At 54.1% G+C, this 17,799-nt stretch overlaps 1 protein-coding gene across 2 annotated transcripts in view; it reads right to left on the reverse strand.

Moving 5' to 3' along the window:
• Positions 1-17,799, reverse strand: part of SH3PXD2A (SH3 and PX domains 2A) — a 220,794-nt gene that overhangs the window by 89,526 nt on the left and 113,469 nt on the right. For both annotated transcript variants that reach the window (XM_090278545.1, XM_090278546.1), the window contains exon 5: positions 10,504-10,595. In XM_090278545.1, the coding sequence (XP_090134671.1) occupies positions 10,504-10,595 (92 nt within the window). The remainder of the gene's footprint in view (positions 1-10,503; positions 10,596-17,799) is intronic.

Here is a 17,799-nt window from a genome sequence, read left to right on the forward strand (position 1 = left end):
TAGAAGTTAGAGCTGTGCTCAGGTGGGGAAAGAACTCAGTCCCGGGGAACATACATTTCCTCTTCCCAGACAGGAGCAGAGGGAAGGAGAGCCAATGGGGGTCCTAAACCCTGGAGGTTGGGAAGAAGTCAAAAACCACTCTCTGGAATCTTTTTAGGGTGACGGGAAATTTCTAAAATTAGATTGTGGTGATGGTTGCACAACTCTGTAAGCTTATTAATAGCCATTGGATTAATTGTAAACCATACCTCAGTAAGACTGTTTGAAAGGAAAAGCTCCCTCTGGCCCTAAGTACTGGGCCAGGCCTTGCCCAAACAATCTCTGATAGTAAGAGTCTCAGGCTGGGGATTCTCCATGTGACAAATGGGCCATGTGTCAGCGTGGAGGACTTAAAGGCTTGGTCTTGGGCTAGGGTCACAGCTGAGGCCAAGATCAGGTCTGAGTTTGGTTAGGCGAAGGGAGACCTGTTTTGGGGGGTGCTTGCAGAACCAGCCTCATTGTACCTGTTTTGTCAGGGAAGTCAGGCAGCACCCCTCCTCAGAAATCTGACCCCAAAGCACGTGGCAGCTCCTGATCCTGGGGGAGGGGTCTCAGTGAATGCACCCTGAACTGGCCCCAGAGCTCTGGAGCCTTACATTCTCAAGGACTTGGGATCCCCAAATGTGGAGAATGCCCTTAACTATACCTGCACTGCCCTTCCCCCGCCAACCCCTTGACCACAGACACCATGGGGTCCTGGGTTCCATCTTGCAACTGGGAGCTAGTCTCCCTGGCATTGCCCCCCATGCTTTTCATCACACCTCAGCTGGGGTGTAGACCTGGAGTTGGAAGAGGCTGAATCTATCCTCTGACACTTACTAGCTGAGAGGTAACTCAACCAATCTGAGCCTAAGGTCCTCAGCTTCAAAAAGGAGGCATGAACCTCACAGGATTGTACTGCAGGTTGAACAACACAGATCATGCTCGTGTCCAGCATAGCTTCTGGTAGGATCAGCTGAGTCTGCAGGCAGCACCCGCCAGCAGGCTGGCAACTGTAATATCCAATGGTGCCACAAGGTGGAGCCAGAAACACACAGATCCCAGGACCTAAGGCTCTCGGAGTGAACAAGTTAGCGGTGCCTCAACTCCAATCAAGGGTCTGCTGCATGGGCAACAGCAGACCCTCCATATCACCCTGCCCAGGCTCTGTAGCTTCAGCTTCACTGGAGAGGACACTCCAGCGTCATCGCAAGATGTCGATTCAACACGGGAGGAGACAGATACCGTGTCACTCCTGAGTCGGACTGCACAGCCATTCTCGGCGGTGCAGATAGACTCTTAAGAAGCTACACCATCGTCTCTCGAGACGGACGGCTGCCGACGACGAACTCCAATCAACCTTAACACGGAACTCATAGGGTCTGTGAAGAGCAAAAGGTCACACGATCTCTAGAATGCTTGTCTCTTCCACATCCTACTGTTGCTATGAATGTCTTCCATTCCTGCTCCAGATCCTGTTCATGCTGGGACCACTGCAAAAGCCAGGGGGTTCTGATAGAATCACAGAATTTCAGAGCCAGCAGGGACCCCAGAGACCCCCAAATTCTTTCCCCTCACCTGATGCGTAAGTATAGAAAGGGTTAAGGACTCTTCAAAAGTCACTGGCTGGACAATGGATGCCCCAGGCCCCTTCCTTTTAGCCCAAAGCCAATCCTCTCCCTCTCCAGGAAGACAATCTCCTTCAATTCCTGAAACTGCCCCTGTCTCGGGGACTCTCTCTGACCTCTTCAGGGGTTCACCTGTTGCTATGGGTCTCCATTGGCTCAGCAGCTGCGGTAAGCCACATATTACAGAGGAAGAAACTGAGGCCTTGGAAGTTTAGATATTTCCCAGGTTGGACAGCAGTAGGGGAGGAGCCAGGGTGCCTGCCAGAGCACCCAGCCAGGCCACCTGTGCCACCTGTCCCCCCACAGACCACAGCTTCCCACAGGCATGGCAGAGCCATGGCCACTTGCATGGGTCCCCTGCCTCACACCTGGAAACAGACAGAGGAAGTCCTGGTCTAGGAGGCCGAAGACTTGGGTTTGAGATTTAGCTCTGCCATGGACCTCGTGTGGACAGGAGGTGAACCAGAGGATTGCTTACAGTGGAGGGGTGGGTGGTAATTACAGGGTGGGAGAACTAAGACTCCCCTTGCACAGGACTAAACAGCAAAGCCGGCTTCAGGGGCTCTTAGGGCGCTCATGCCTCCAGCTGGCACCTCAAGGGAGTGAGCACGTGGGGCCTTGAGTACCTGCGTACCATGACCGTCTTCCCAGGGCTGAGGAGGAACAGAAAGCACAAGCCTGAGGAAATAAGGGGCACCCAGGCCACCTCACACCCCTGCAAAAGGATGCCGTTCCCTGCTCCATCACCTCCCTCCCACTGCTAGTTGAGGGAGCTGAAGGTCCCGTGCCAGCCCTGAACACAGAGCAATCCTCTCCCCAGAAGCGGCCCTTCTGGGCCTTTGCTCTAAGAGCTGGGATGGGACAGGCGGGTTAGTCGGCCTCCCTGCATCTCGCTGACCAGGCACGACAGCCAGGCTCTCAGAAGCCCTGTTTCCTGGAGCTGACGCCCCTTTCAATGGGTTGGGCACAACTGCTTGTGGGCACCTTCCTCCCCACTGCCCACCCAGGGTAAAGGGGCCATGGCAGCAGCTGGGCAGGGTCTACGTATGTAAAGTCCTGTGCCGTTCTGGCCTCCAGCCTCCCACGGACCCAAGTCCCCTTGTCCAGCTGGCTCTCTCGTCCATCAGCATAAAGAGGCTATTTGTGCAGCTGCCAGGGGCAGAGGGGCTGGAAGGACAGTGTGGGCCATGTCCAGGATGGGTGGTGGCCGGGACTGCTGGGTGTGGAGAGCCGTCTAACCAGGGCTCAGCAAAGCATGGGGTGGGGGTAGGAACATGGGTGCATTGCAGGTCCCATAGCTGCTGGGGTGCCTAGTGGTGGGGGGCCAGCTTCCCCCCGCAGTCCACACCAACACTGGTGAGAACTCTCAAAGCCGAGAGGGGCTCAGGGAGGTTTGGCCTGGCTCCCGTGTTCAGCGAGACCCAGTTCCATTCACCCCGTCTTTTCTGAGCGGCCACTCTGCACCCAGGCTGGGCTGATGGAGGAAAAGCGCAAATAGAACATTCTCATCTACTGAGTATCTGCGAGGGCCAGGCACTGTGAGGCATTTGTATGTGTTAGTGCCCTGTGAACTCACGACTGTCCTGTCACATCAGTCATTCACTCGGTCCTGTTGGCCCCACTCACAGGGGAGAAACTGAGATTGAAACTGAGGTGACGTGACTGAAGGCCAGGAGCACAGCTGGGTGTTCGACTGTTGTCTCTGAAGTTAGTTAAACTCAGTTCAAAATTTCAACCTAGTGGTGACCTTGAGCCCACGTAGTCGCTGGTACGTAGTAGGTGCTCAGTGCCCGAAGGTCACAGCAGAAGCTCTCTCCAGTGCTCTTCCCAGGACCTTGCATTTTCCTCCCAGGGAAGAGGAAGGAAGAGCAGAAGAGGGTCACCTGGTTCAGCACCTGTCATGTGTCCCACACATCATGTTACTGACTTCTCCTCTGTGCCAGGGCAGGTAGGCATGACTCACAGAGAAAGAGGGGCTCCATTGTCAACCCAAGGTCACCCACTGTCAGCAGGGGAGCCTGGATCCTGAGATCTGGAGTCAGACTCCTGAGCAGGCCTGACCTAGAATCTGACCAGATCGAGGACATGGGGTTCCTGGAGGAGCCCCGCAAAATTCTCAGGGCCACCCCGGCTGCACTGCCACACACGCGCGCACGCACACACACACACACACACACCCCACGTCTTCCCGCTGGGCCCCGAGGCAGTGCTGGCGAAATCCCCTCTGTCCTCCTGGATTCTGCTTTCTGCAGCAGGGTGGGGGCAGCCACAGCCTCAATCCCCTTCCGGAATATAAAGGGAAGGAAGGCTGGGGACACCTTGCAGAAGAGTGCCCTTCTTGGGTCTGACCCTGTGCCCGTGCCAGGCCCAGAGCAGCTGCCCGCCCTCTGCCCTGCTGCTGTGTCCGCAAGCCTGACTCAGCACCCTCCACATTAGCTCCTGGGCCACCTCAACGAGCCCCTGGCCCAGACCCAGATGCAGGGCTCTGCCCCAGTCAGGTATCACAGCCTCCATCCCTTTCTTGTTGGCCCACCCGGGTGTCCCAGGGACACAGCAGGTGGCAGAGGTGTTGTGGGGGACCCCTAGGGCAGAGGGACCGCAGCTCTCTGGGCTGGCTGGGTCAGGGACAGCTCTGGCTGAGGCAGGCACAGCACTGATCTGGCCACGGGCCCAATGCCTCTCACCCTAGTCCCTCTCAACATAGGACCATTGTTCTAGGCCACAAGAGGGTGGCTCTGTGGCCCTGGGGCTGAAGAACAAAAACCTGTTTAGCAAGGCTCTGGTCTACCCATGCAATTTCAAGAATTTAACCAGGATCCTGGCTGGCTTCAGTGGGAAGAATGAGCTGAGGAGACAGGCCCAGGCCTAGAGCTGAGAGGGGGTGGCAGGAAGCAGGGGAACCTGGCCCATTCCATGGCCCACCATGTGCCAGCGGTACTCTTGTGGCTGTAGACAGGCAGCAGGTCAACAAATAGGATGCTCACTGCGTGATGAGAGAGACGTACAGCAACCAGCCCTGGCCTCGGTTTACCCCTCTGTGACACAGAGAGCCAAAGGCACGTGTGGCCGCCCTGCCTCAGTGGGTTAAGTGCTGGCCTGCAAACCGAAAAGTTGCCAGTTCGATTCCCAGTCAGAGCACATTCCTGAGTTGTGGGCATGTGAGAGGCAGCCAATAGATGTTTCTCCCCCTCTCCTTCTCCTTCCCTTTCCCTCTCTCTAAAAATAAATAAAATCTCTGCCATTGTTGGCAGAGAGCCAACAATGGTTAGGCCTCAAAAGGAGGCTGCAGCCCCCGCCCTGTGGCCATGAGTGGCAGATGTAGGGGTGAGCACGGGGATGGCGGGGACCTCATGCTGCTGTGCCCCCTCACGCGGGCTGCCGTGATGATAACAACAAGCGCTGACCTTGGGCAGTGCCGACCATGTTCCAGGGCTGGTCAGGTGTGTGTGCTAATTCCCACTCTACAGATAAGAAAACTGAGGCATGAGAGGCAAGGGGCAGCGCTGAATCCAGCCTGCCTGACTCCAGAGGGGTCAAGAGTGCTCTGCACTCTGGTCCCTCTGTAGTGGCCGGGCGCCAGGTCCTTGGGGGTATAGAAATGTGGTCAGGGCCACTCCTGAGGCAGCTGGGATGGGCTTTCTGGAAAAGCCTAAGGGCTGAGCAGGATTCAGTCTCAGGATGGGTGGGGAGAGGGGACCGGAGAGGACAGTACCCTGGGGGGATGGAACAGCAGGGCATAGGCTCGGAGGCTGGGGACAGCAGGTGGCACTCCTGGGACAGGCACCTAAGAATGAGAAGGTGACCGATGGGCCAGGGAGCAGGAGAGATGGAAAGGTGGGTTACAGGCCCTGAGGGCTTCCTGGGACTGGACCTGCCCCAATGGCCAGACCCTTCTCCAAGAGGAATGTGCATCACCCATGGGTCTGGGGACATTGTTTCAATGGGATGTGGCTTTAAACATTATTAAGAAGAGGCATCTACTGGGTCATTGGTTGACTAAAATTCAGTCCCACCAGGCCAGCCTGGGCCTGCCTGAGCTCCATCTGCCATCCAGAACACCCCATGGCAATCAGAGCAGAGGAATCCGCTGCTTGGGGGCTCTCGGGCCTGCGGAAACCAGGCCAGGCAATGCCTGGTTCCCAGTCCAGTGGCCCAGCAAGGGGTGTTCGGGTGCTCAAACACTGCAAAGCCAGGGAGAGCTGAAACAGCCCATGTGTTCCCAGGACACTGTGTTGGGTGGACCATGTGCACAGCTGGGGGTCACCTCGGGGTACAACAGGGTGCTGGAGCATGGCTTCCACAATCCAGGCTAATCTGTCAGAGTTAATGCCTAGGGACCACCCAGGACTTGTCCTGCACTGAGTTCCCTCGAGCTCTGGGGGGGTGTCTATCCCCTTCCTTCATTCAGAACTTGGTGACCAGGGGTTCTCCCTATAGTAAGCCAGCTACCCAGCAGCCCCAGAATTCACACAGGAGGAGCTAAGAAGCATCATCCCACCATCTCTTACCTGCCAGTCTGCTTGGGTTTGGATTCTGGCCCTGCCACTTGCTGGGTGAAAATCACATCAAAAACTACCTTCCATGGGGGACTATAATGAAGGCTGAACAACGTCAGTCATTCACATGGCAGATGTCTCCTGAGCACCTGCTCTGGGTGCTAGTTTACAGCAGGGACAGAACAGGTACAAGTTCCTACTCTCCTGGAGCCTGTGCTCTAGACAGAGGGACCGACAATATCCACAGTGAGTGAAAAGGCCACCAGTGAGGTATGAAGAAAGATGAAGCTGGGGGAAGGGACAGTATGTGCTGGGGGATCTTAAATAGGAAGTCCAGAACAGCCTCACTGGACAGCTGTCCCAAGTAAAGATTAAAAGGAGGTTTGGGAACAGGCCAACAGGCTCCCCTGGGGGGGGGGACTGAGTGTTCCAGGTGGCGGGAAAAGCCAGTGCAAAGGCCCTGAGGCAGGACCATGTCTGGCAGGTGTGTGTGAGAAGCAGCAAGCTTCCAGTGTGGCTGGAGCAGGCAAGGTGGGGGAGTGGCAGGAGGTGCTACCAAAGGGGCCTTGACTCTGAGTGACATGGGAAGCATGGGGGATTTATGGAAGGTTTTAAGAGAGGAGTGACATTATCGGTGTGGATCTTTAACTGATCATTCCTTCTGCTGTTCTGAAATGGCCAACAGAGAGCAAAGGGCAGAAGCAGGGCCCACAGTCATGAGGCAAGAATCCAGATGGGAGCTGATCAGGGCTGGACGGGGTAGCAGCAGGGGAGATGGCAAGGTGTGGTCAGAGTCTGGGCATACTCTGAAGGTAGCTTCCGCAGGGTGTGCCGATGAGTCGGAGGAAGAGGTCAATCTAAAATGATGCCAGGGTTTGGGACCTGGGCCAGGGCCCCAGCAGACCTCAGCTCTGCTCACTCACAGCAGCAACACTTGCTGGCCAGAGTCCGTAGTCAGAAGGTGGGAGGCCAGGGCCCAAGACCCACTTTCCTGGGGCAGCGGCATGAGGAGGCAAACCACCATGGCTGCTCCGTGGTAGGCTCGCCAAAGTGTCTGTAAAGAACACCCTTTCTGTGCGCGGCCAGTGGCCTAGAAGAGCAACCGCCAGCAGTGGGGAGGTGGGCCCCTCTCTCTACCAAGCAAGCCAGTGGGCGGGCTGGGATCAAAGCCCAGGGGCTCAGGCCTACTGCCCACCTCCCCCGCCAAGGCTGGGCTACTGAAGGCTTTGCCTTCCCTGCAAGACGGTACCCCCCCACCCAGCCCCCCGCCCCGCCCCTGTGAACACCCAAGGCTCCTGCAGCAGCACACTTGAAAGAGGCCGGGGGTTATCTGCAAAGCTCCAATGAAATCCACAGGCTTTGATCATTTGATAAGCCAATCCATAGTTGCCCCAGAGTCAAAATACGCTGTTACCTGATCCAGTGTTTATGTTCAGGATGGTGGCCTGGGAAGGTACAAGCAGCTGAGAAAGAGGGGTACAGGCACTAGGCTGACAGATCACCAGCCTACCAGCCCGGGGTCACCTATGGGGCTGGGCTCTTTTGGGAGCACACTCTACAGTGCAACACGGGTCTCTCTGGGTAGGTCCTGGAGGCAAGTGGGGACAGCGGAGGGGAAGTCATTTAGAACTGTCCGACCACAGCTGACCCCACTCCTGAGCCTCAGGCCTGTTTAGTGCTGAACGGGTTCCTGTTCTCAGGCAATCTCTTGCTAGACCAACTGTGAAGGGGCCCAGGTGACTGATACCACCTCAGGGAAAGGCAGATAACCCCACTGTTCTGGTGACTCGGAGGCTGAATGCTTTACAGCTGCCCCCTGCAGAAGCCAGGCTGTGGTCCACAGGGGTGGAACACGCGTGGAGCCACATTCCATGCTGGTCCACGACCTTCCTTGAACAACACTGTTGAGTGTTCCTATGTGCCCACGGCACCTGGCCGGGTTTCTCGGTACACACTATCTCCGCAAGCCCTCCTGACCACTCTCTGAGTTCTGTATTATCTCATCTGAGAAATGGAAACACAGAAAGGCATACAGGATGAGCAATGGTCGGAGAGCACAGAGGTGAGTGGCGGAGCTTGACCCCAGAGCCTGACCCTGCAAAACCAGGCCCGCTGCCTTGCCAGTGCCCAGCTGTCTCCCTGAGTCTGGAGACAGGCAGAAGGCCACCTGCCCTCAGCACGCAGGCCAACAGGTGAAACAGGACCAGTTTCTTCAGCGGACTGGTGGAGAGTGGAGTGTGCAGAGGCACAACTCAAAGCAGGGTCAGTTGTGGTAGTTCACCTGCTACTTCACCCACCAGCCGTGATCCCTCTCCCTCCTGTGGGCACATGTTGAGACTCCAACGACAGCCTTCTGGAAAGGGCATCTCTGTCCCATGGAAGGAAGGAGAGCCAGAGGTTCTGAGAGGCCACCCCAGCTGGGCTGATCTGGGTACAGACTGAGGGATGGTCTTAAGAGCCTTCCCCTGCCCTGGGAGAGTGAGGAAGGCCTGGCGGGGAGCGTAGAGAGGGAAGACAGAGAAGATGTATTGAGAGGCGTCAGGCCCATGGTCTGGTCCCCCGACTCCTCCCCAAACCATGGAGGCAGGTAGGAGGAGTGGGAAGACTATGGGCCTCTGTTTGACGCCAGCAAGTTGTGGGTTCAAGTCCCGGCTCCAGCCATGAGCCTCTGTTTCCTTATCTGAGATGTGAGGATGAGGATGTAAAACTCCTCCTGCAAACTCTCACAAGCTTGGCACGTGGCATGTACAGTGAGAGCAATGCTTCTCCCTCTGGTGAGAACACACACTTGTATCTCATTTTGACACCAACCAAACTCTTGTCCAGCCCTCATGTCATCTGAGTTTCATGGACAATCCTTGGAGGTAGCAAGAGCAGGGATTAATCACTATCCCTTTGTACAGATGAGAAGGGAGAGGCTTAGGGAGTGATCTGCCTCAAAGTTGCGTGACTAGTAAGCAGTGGAGGCAGACTGTGAACTCGAGACTCTGTAGCACCCTATACTGGCAATTCTCAACAACTACACTTTGTGAACCAAGTCAATGATGAGTTTCTGAAGGTTTGTAACCTTTGCTTGTTTCTTATGCCTGTGGCAGCCGGCAAGGGAGATGGCCTTTGTCAGGCCAGGTGAGCCTCTGAGGCGGATGATGCTTTTTCCTGCCTCTAAGTGGGGAAGGGCCCCTTTCAGCAGGACTACAGTGCACGGGTGGGCAGGCTGTATACTGCACAACCTTCGTGTTTCCAGAAAGTGCCAATCAATGGCACCCCGGAGCCATGCGATGCACACCCTTGTCCTCAGGCTTTTTCCTCCCTATCACCAGATGCCACCCGCCTCCCCCTGCCCGTCCCTCTGGACTGTTCTTTCCTTTCCCTCCATAGCACCCACCCCATCTGCCTCTCTGTCGCCCACCCGGGTACTTTAAGATGTCAGGGGAACAGAGGTATGAAGTTAGGTGATTTGTTAGCATCCCCTTCAAGTCCTCCCCCTTACCCAACACTCTTCCCTGGCTGCCAGTGGAAACTAAGATTTTCCTCTTCACTGAGAACCTGCTCTAGAGGATGTAGGTGACAGAAGTGTTCTAAGCGAGAGAGGGTGGCCCTCAGGATAGGGTTTGGTCATGTGTGTGAGAAGCCAACATGACTGGATGGGTCATCTTGACCACTAGGTCCAGAGTATTCTGCTTCCAGGGAGAAAAAAGACCTGCTTGGCTCCCCATTTCTCTCCAAGTATGGAAACAGCAGCCAGCTCTGAGTCACTAGGAATCAGAGATTTTCGTTCAAGTCTCACACCTGTGACTACACACCCAACCAGTTGTATGACGTTAGGAAAATTCACTTCACTGGGCCCCAGTTTCCTCCTCTGTAAACATGGTTACTAATGTCTATCATAAAATGCTACAGGAAAAGGCGGTTTGGTAAACACTCCATGCACAGCCGTTGTTATTTTCGACAATGACTATAAGATCGGTTGTAGCAGCTCAGGACTGCTCAGTTATTCAGCGGGCGAGTTTCCAGCCCGAGCAGCAAATGTCCTCCTAGGCTTGCATCTGCAACTGGGAGGGTGGTACCATCAATGATTAAGAGCAATGACTGCTAAGCTCGGGCATCTGAAAGGCATGACCACTGTATCTTCTGTTATCTCGTCTGCTCCTTCCAATAACCTGTGAACTAGAAAGAGTCTGCAGGAAAACCTGCCGCCCAGGTGCACAGACACCCTCATTTTCTAACGTTGGGATAAAGGGAGGTGAGGGGTAATCTTTGGCAATAGGAGTCTGGGAAGTGGTCCCCATTCCTTTGGCGCATCATTCCTCCCTCTCCTTGTGTCCCCATATCCTCAGTATTAGCCCACACCTGCCACTTACTCTTTTGGAGGGTTGACATCCTCTGGTCGGGCCTCAAAGAACTGAAAGACTTCATCACACTGTGAAATGTGGGGAGGCAGCCGGACAAGTGCCTGTGGAAAGATGGAAGGAAGGACATTAGGCCTGATGAAACTGGAACCAGGAAAACCAAAAGCAGGGTCAACTTGGGCCGACAGTGATCAGGGAGGCTTGAAAACTGTGCTTTGGAAGAGTTAATGAGTCACCCGCCCATCCAACCAGACAACTAATCAGTAGATTAACCAATCAGCTAATTAATGAAACAGCTCTCCATCCATCTGTCTGTACATCCATCCAATCTGTACATCCATCCCATCAACTAACCAACCAGTCAACTAATAACTAAAAAAAAAAAAAAAAAAAAAAAAAATCAGTCAACCAATCAACCTATCAATCATTCAGCCAACAATTCAACCAACCAACCACCAACCATCCAACTAGACAGTCAACCAATCAAACGAAAAACAATAACCATTAACCCTAGGTCAGGGGCCTAAGAAACACTCATTCTGCACGAACCGTGAAAGAATTCCCTTCTGCCCCGAAGTCCAAGATCCGTAGTCTGACAGTTCAAGGTCTTATCCCACCAGGCTTGTCTCCCACCAGCCACTGTCCAGCTGCACCAGATACAGACCCTAAACACAGGCTGCACAATTAACCTTTTAACTACAAATTGGTAATTCTACCAAGGACAAGAGGGTACTACCACGTTGTTTGACAGGACCTAGTTAGTTTAAAAGGGAGAGAGGTTTTAGAAAGACTCTCCAAAGCCGAGTTCCAAAGGGTAAGTAAGAATTAACTGGTCAAGGGCAGCGGAGACCAAGCCAGTGGTCCCAGGAGCTGAATGAGGTCAGGGTGCCCTGAGAGCACCGGGCAGGGGAGAGGGGGCAAGAGCCTGACAGAGCAGGGTCTTACTTAGGCTAAGTTGCGGATGCCTGGAGGAGAAGTGTAAGCTGAGGGGTGTAGAAAGACTTCCTTGAGGAGTGGGCCTGAGCTGGGCTGGAGGGGTTGGCAGAGAGGCGAGGAATGGGTGTCCCTGGGGAGTAACTGTTCAGGGAGGGCGTGTGCCAGCCACAAACTTTTTGTCCAGGGAAGACGGAGAGTCTGGGGCAGGAGAGTGAGGGATTACGGTCAGACGATGGCCAGAGTTCCTGCCACACACCAACATGGACACCACACCTTGCAGCCTGGGGCACCAAGAACCCCTGAACGGGCCAATCGAACATGGAGGGCAGGCGGGGGTGCTTCCTCAGCCCCTCAACTCAGTATGGAGAGGAAACACTGGAATGATCCTTTGGTCCAAACAGGAGAGGTCACTGCCAAAGCAGGGCTGAGGGACAGGGCCAAGGAAACTCCGGGCTAGAGCCAGGAGAAGGAAGAGGAAACCCCAGGGCTGTGAGGAACTGCTGATAAAGAAGCTGTGGTCAGCGGTCAGTTGGACAGGATCCTTTCACAAACCTCTGCCTCCCCAGCCCCCTCCACCAGGGCTGCTTCTGGGACAATGACACGGGATCCCACCGCTCCCCTGTGCCAAGCATGCTGGGACCTTGGTGTGTGGTCACTGGGAACCCTCAGGATGAAGTCATGAGAGCAGATCTCATCCGCATGTCAAGATTTGGGGACAGAGGCTCAGGGAGGCCATGTGGCCTGTCTATAGGCCCCGTCAAGGGTGGGAAAAACCTCACTGGAAAGTAAGTTCCATGTGGGTGGGACTTTAGTCTGATCTGTGGACGGTGTGTCCAGATCCTAGAAGAGTGCCTGGCGTAGAGTAGACATTCAATATGTATTTGAATGAAGGAAGGCAGGAAAGAATAAATACGGGTTTTGGTGTGCGGAAGCCAACATCCAATAGTAGTGGGACATGATAATGGGGCAGAAAAAGCACATGTTGTCTTAGGCTGCAATGGAATGATCGTGTCGAAGAAGACGGAGTAACAGTTTAATTCTTCTCTGAGCTGATCAGGTAACAATTCAAGTGCAGCACTGAGCACTAGGCGCCCTGCCACAATGGCCCTTCTCAATGCCAAGCCCACAGCTGGGCAAGATAGACCAGGTCCTAGCATAACAGACAGGACAACACTATACAACTCCCAGCTGTTCCTCTGGAGCCTGTGGCTCTCCCTGGACCTCTAACAGGTCACATCCCCATGAACAGCCAGAAAATAGAAAGGAAGGGAAATGAACATGTAATGAGCAACTACCACACATCAGGCACTACTCTAGGCCCCCTGACTCTCCAATTACCCTACAAACAACGAAGGCTTTTCAGGGTGTGCCTGACCCGGGGCTGTACCCTGGGGTTACAGGGATGGGCTAGATACAGTCTTGCACCCATGGGAGCACATCTGATGATGTGTCACCTGTTTTGTCCCCGAGGTAGACATCATTGTCTGTTTTTCGTGGGGACACTGAGGCTATTGGATGGTGAACTGCAGCTAAAGGAAGCAGCAGAATGAAGCCCTGTGCTCAGAAGGTAGAATGGGTGGAACTTGCCCCCACGGAGTTCAAGTTTTCATTTAACACACATGGAATGTGCTGTTTTCTTCCCTAGGAAGGGTAGAAGGGAAAGGAAAATAAAAACGGAGGAAGAAGAAAGGAAAAGAAACAGAGAGAAAGAGCAGAGATGGGGACATGAAGGGACAGAGATGGCTATACAGGGAGGTGGAGACAGAGAGACCGAGACAGAGAGACAGAGATGGAGGGAGAGACAGAGACAGAGTGGAATCAGGCATGTGCAGACCATGTGCTCCCGGAAGGAGGCAGGAGGGTTTTAGAAGGGAGCACTAATGGGCAGGGCTGGGCAGGAGGCACGAGGAGCCCATAACCAAGGACTGGGCTGTAGGCAGAGTCACTGCCAGGGTCACCTCCCTGGCAGGGACAGGGCGGGGATGCAGGGCAGGTTTCCAGGCAGCCCAGAGCCCTGCCACCCACCCAGGCGCAGGCCCCGGCCAGGCACAGCTCACCCAGCACCACTGGTGAACACAGCGGCTCTTCATGCTGACAGAGACCGGCACTCCGGGGGCAGAGGACACGTGGGCTGTAAGGGCCTCAGACAAAGGGGCCTTTAGTCGAACCACTGCAGACATCTTTATTTAATAGGGAGCCCGAGGGGAGCAACACTGAGGGCTCGTCCTGATTTCAGGCCGACAAGAGGCTCTCAGCTCAGAGCAGCTCCCATCAGAGCCGCCGCCAAGCCCATCTCTGGCCAAAATCACTTGGCAGCAGAGCCGGTGCTGAGCAGTCTGTCCTGGAGGCCTGGGCTGGGACGAGTGCCAGAGCCGGGGAACCCCCATGCCCAGCCGTTCTGAGAGGAGCAGGTGGGGTCCAATAGGTGGGTAATTCTAGGGCACCACCCCTGGCTCAGGCCTAAAACTCTGCCATTGGACATGCACGATGTATGCCAGGGGGTGGTTAAGCCAGGACCTCGGAGCCAGACAGACATGGGTTTGGGTCCTGGCTCTGCCACATGCAGGCTGTGTGATGCTGCCTGCAGTATCTGCCCTCTCTGAGCTCAGTGCAGTGGATTTGATATGGCACCTACCTTTTTGGAGGTTAAGTGAGATCATGAATAGGAGCCTGGCACGGTGCCTGTAAATGTTAGCAATGTTAGCTGTTGCACTATTGTCTTCACTGTCATTATTCTGTAGGTGAAAGCAATGAGGTGTACTAGGAAGAACACTGGAAGGGGAGTCCAGAGACGTCAATTCTAGTTTCAATTCTGCCTCCATATATATACCTGCTGCATGACCTTAGGTGGCTTACCTCACCTCTCTGGTTGTCATTTCTTCTGAGGACAAAATAGACTAGCTCTGGACTCTCAAACTATATCTCCTGGAACACCTATTTAGTGAGGTCAAATGAGTTCTGTTGGGCACATGTGAAATGAGGTCTTGTAGATCCCCATTTAGGTCTTGGAGCTCACCATGTTCATTATCATAGCAAAGGCTCTGAGAAGTCCTGCAGGAAGGAAACCTGTAGAGTTTTGTTCAGGTCAGCTATTATAAATCATAATGACATCCTAGGGCATTGCCTCATTTAATCATCACATTAACCCCAAGAGATGGGTATGACTATGATTTCATTTCTGCATAAGAAGAAACTAAAGCACAGAGAGGTTAAGCAATTTCCCAAGGCTGCAGAGCTAGAGAGTAGCGAGACTTTGGATGAGGCCGTCTGGTGCAGAGTCTATACTCTGTCCAATCTACTACTCTATACCGCCTCCACCATGCCCACAGACCTCTGACTGTGGAGCTGGTTTCCCAAACAATTCCTATTGACAGCCCATGGGACACATTCTGAAGTTTCTTCCGGCTCTGACAGTCAGTGGCTCTAGGACTGTAAACAGTACCATGATCAGTGAATTCCATTTCAGACCTATCAGTCAATCTCATTGGGCCTTTCGAATAGAGCTTTGACTCAGGCGAGGCTGGAGGGATCTGGAAGGCCCCAAAGGAGGGAGAAGTGCTGGAATGAGCATGACCTCAGAGCCCTCAGCATCCAGGGGGAGGCGGGCACTGTCCTGTGGGGCTGCTTAGAGCAGGCAGGATGTCAGCGGAGCGAACATCAGTCCCCTTCCGACCTTGCCATTCTGTGGTGCAGGCGGTGGGTGAGCTGGCTGAGAGCAGAGCTGGAGAAACAGGGTGACAGAAGGGGCCGAGGGCAGTGGGTGCCTGGGACTGGTAAAGGCACTAAAGTGCCATCCAGGCTTGCCATCGGCCCATACTTCCAGTGCCTCCCTCTCCCAGTCCTAACCTGCCCTGAAGTCTCCAGCTCCTGGTCCCCCAAGACCGTTTTCTGGGAGCCAGTGACATGGGCCACCACTAGGCACCATGTTGTCATTCGGATGGTGCAGGTTTGGACAAGGGAGAGGGTGGCCGAACGGTGTGTCTGAGGCCTCCTTGCAGAGACAGCGAGCCCGAGCTGGGTCTTTGCAAGGAGAGCAGCATGGGAGGGGCCCTCGTCAGGCTGTGTTCAGACCTCGGCTCTGGAACAAAACCCCCTCCATGAATGAAGCCCACAGTTCTGGGTAACGCCTGTCCCAGGACAAAAAGCCAAGTTCTGTGTCTGGCAAAAAAAATGGTGGGTGCCCTGCTCTTTACTCAGGATCAGACATTTTCCTCTCTTCTGCAGAATCATTCTGGTTTCTCATCAATGGACATATTATAGATAAAAGCCCAATGACTCTGGGTGGGGTGGGGGTGTGTCCTGGGGGTTGGAGTTCTGCCCGTTTGGCCCCTGACTATTGGCCCCCATCCCCACTCCAGGGGCTGCCTCTATCCTGGCCCGAATGTTCTTCCTAAATCACCTTCCCAGAAGCTGGGGAGGCTCATTGAATGTCTGTAAATCAGAGTATTTCAAACACACAAGTTCTCTTTTTGAAAGATTTAGGTAGCAAATCCTTTGGAAATGGAAATAGCATCTAATTTGCGGTTGCAGTTTAAGCCATTTCACGAGGGATCCTAATATATCAGGGCCTCGGGGACATGTCACCCTCTTCAGAGATTTCCTCTGCTTGTATGTGATCTTTGCATCTTGTCCTCAGATACTGGCTGGACACCCACGTGGGGCCAGGCTCCCTGGTGGTTAGTGAAGACCCAAAGATAACAGAGGTGGCCTTCCGGGAGCTCCTGGCCTGGAAAAGAGGGACACACAGAAATCACCCTCCTATGGGGAATAAATGTGCAGTGTGGAGGCATGCATGGGGCTTTCTGGGGGGTGGAAGAGCAGGGGTGGTCAGCTTTCCCTGGGGAGTTAGGGGGCTTCTGGGAAGGGCACCATGGAAGCTGAATGCTTTCCCAGGCGAGGGGCTAGCACAGGCCACGGGGCAGACACCTAAGGGAGTCTGGCTGGCTGGGAATGGCCACACTTCTGGCAGACTAGACTGCAGGGTGTAGAGGAGAGAGGTGGGGGGCTCGGGCTGAGGAGCACCTGGAAGCACCCCACAGAGGGCCTGGCTGAGCCTCTCAGAGGTTCTTATGGGCCATGGGGCTCCTCCGAGGGCCTTTAAAAAGAAAGGGACAGGCTGGAAACTCCTTTACCTGGGTCTGTCTGGACCAGAGCAGATGAAAAGATTCTACCAACCGGGTTCCCCCAGAGAAGCAGACCGCTGGGGAGGCAAGGACGGATCGGTCCTGGCTCTCGGCTTCAGTTTTCTCCGTTAGCCATCAAGTTACTCCCTCATCTAGGACTGAGCAGGCCAGGGAGTCTTGGTGCCTCTTAAGGAAGTCCCTTTTGCTTGCAACATGAACTTTCTCTTTACCAATGAGAACCAATGATGGGCCATGGTGGGAAATCCCCACAGTGGAAGGGAGAATACCTGGGTCTAAGAACCACCACAAGGAATAGCCTCCACTTTTGAACAAAGTAGGCTTAAAACTGAATGAGCCCATGAGATGCCGAGGGTCGGGTGGGGAGATCCTTACCCCTTCCAGGCTGACCCCCTTGCTGGATTTGGAGTCCCACTCCCAGTCTAAATACAGCCAACCCCTCATCCCTCCTACAAAAAAATGTTATTGATCCTGAAAGCAAGCCTATTGCTGACACCAGAATAATAGAAGCAAGCTCAGCCTTTTAGACAGGAAAAAAAAAGTGTCACACCCACCAGGAAATAGAGGTTTGTATAAACGTCATTAAGATGGCAAAGGGGGAGATGATCATTCTCAAATACCACCCCCACTTCCCCACCCCAGGGATATTTATATTATCCCCTAGACAAGTACTGCAAACATGTATTTCACAGGTAGGAACGGGGTACATGGAGTCATTTATAAAATCATTAGTCTGAACCCCTAATGTATAGCTCATGCTTGTTAGTGAGATGGAAGTGTTCAACTTGTTGAGGCCATGGAACCATTAAATATTAACCACATAACTATGTTGCCTATTAAATTAATTTATGGAGTTAAAGAAATGCCTTTGGAACCCCTCTTGATAGACACCTGGTCCTCAAGTGCCACATAAAACAATCACTGGCTGGCGCGCGGTAAATTTTCCATGATGCTCATCCAATCTGCTCCATGTCGGTTTAAAATGAACACTGAGACGTGGGCTGTGAAATCACCACTGGGCAGGGGGACTGCCTGGCCGGCGAGGGCAGGGAGCCTCAAGTCTGGGGAGGTCCACCGCACTGTCAGACTTTCCACGTCTGAGTCCTGGCTGCTCCGTGCACACAGCCAGCTTCGCAATTTTGGGTGCGTTTGAATCCCCAGCAAACCCCAGACTCGGAGTGCACTTTGTCTAGCACGTCCAAGGGAGAAGGTGTTGCCCAGCCTAGCAGAG

This window comes from Furipterus horrens, unplaced genomic scaffold (assembly GCF_987537825.1).
Source record: "Furipterus horrens unplaced genomic scaffold, mFurHor1.1.pri manual_scaffold_5, whole genome shotgun sequence".
Lineage (NCBI taxonomy): Eukaryota > Metazoa > Chordata > Mammalia > Chiroptera > Furipteridae > Furipterus > Furipterus horrens.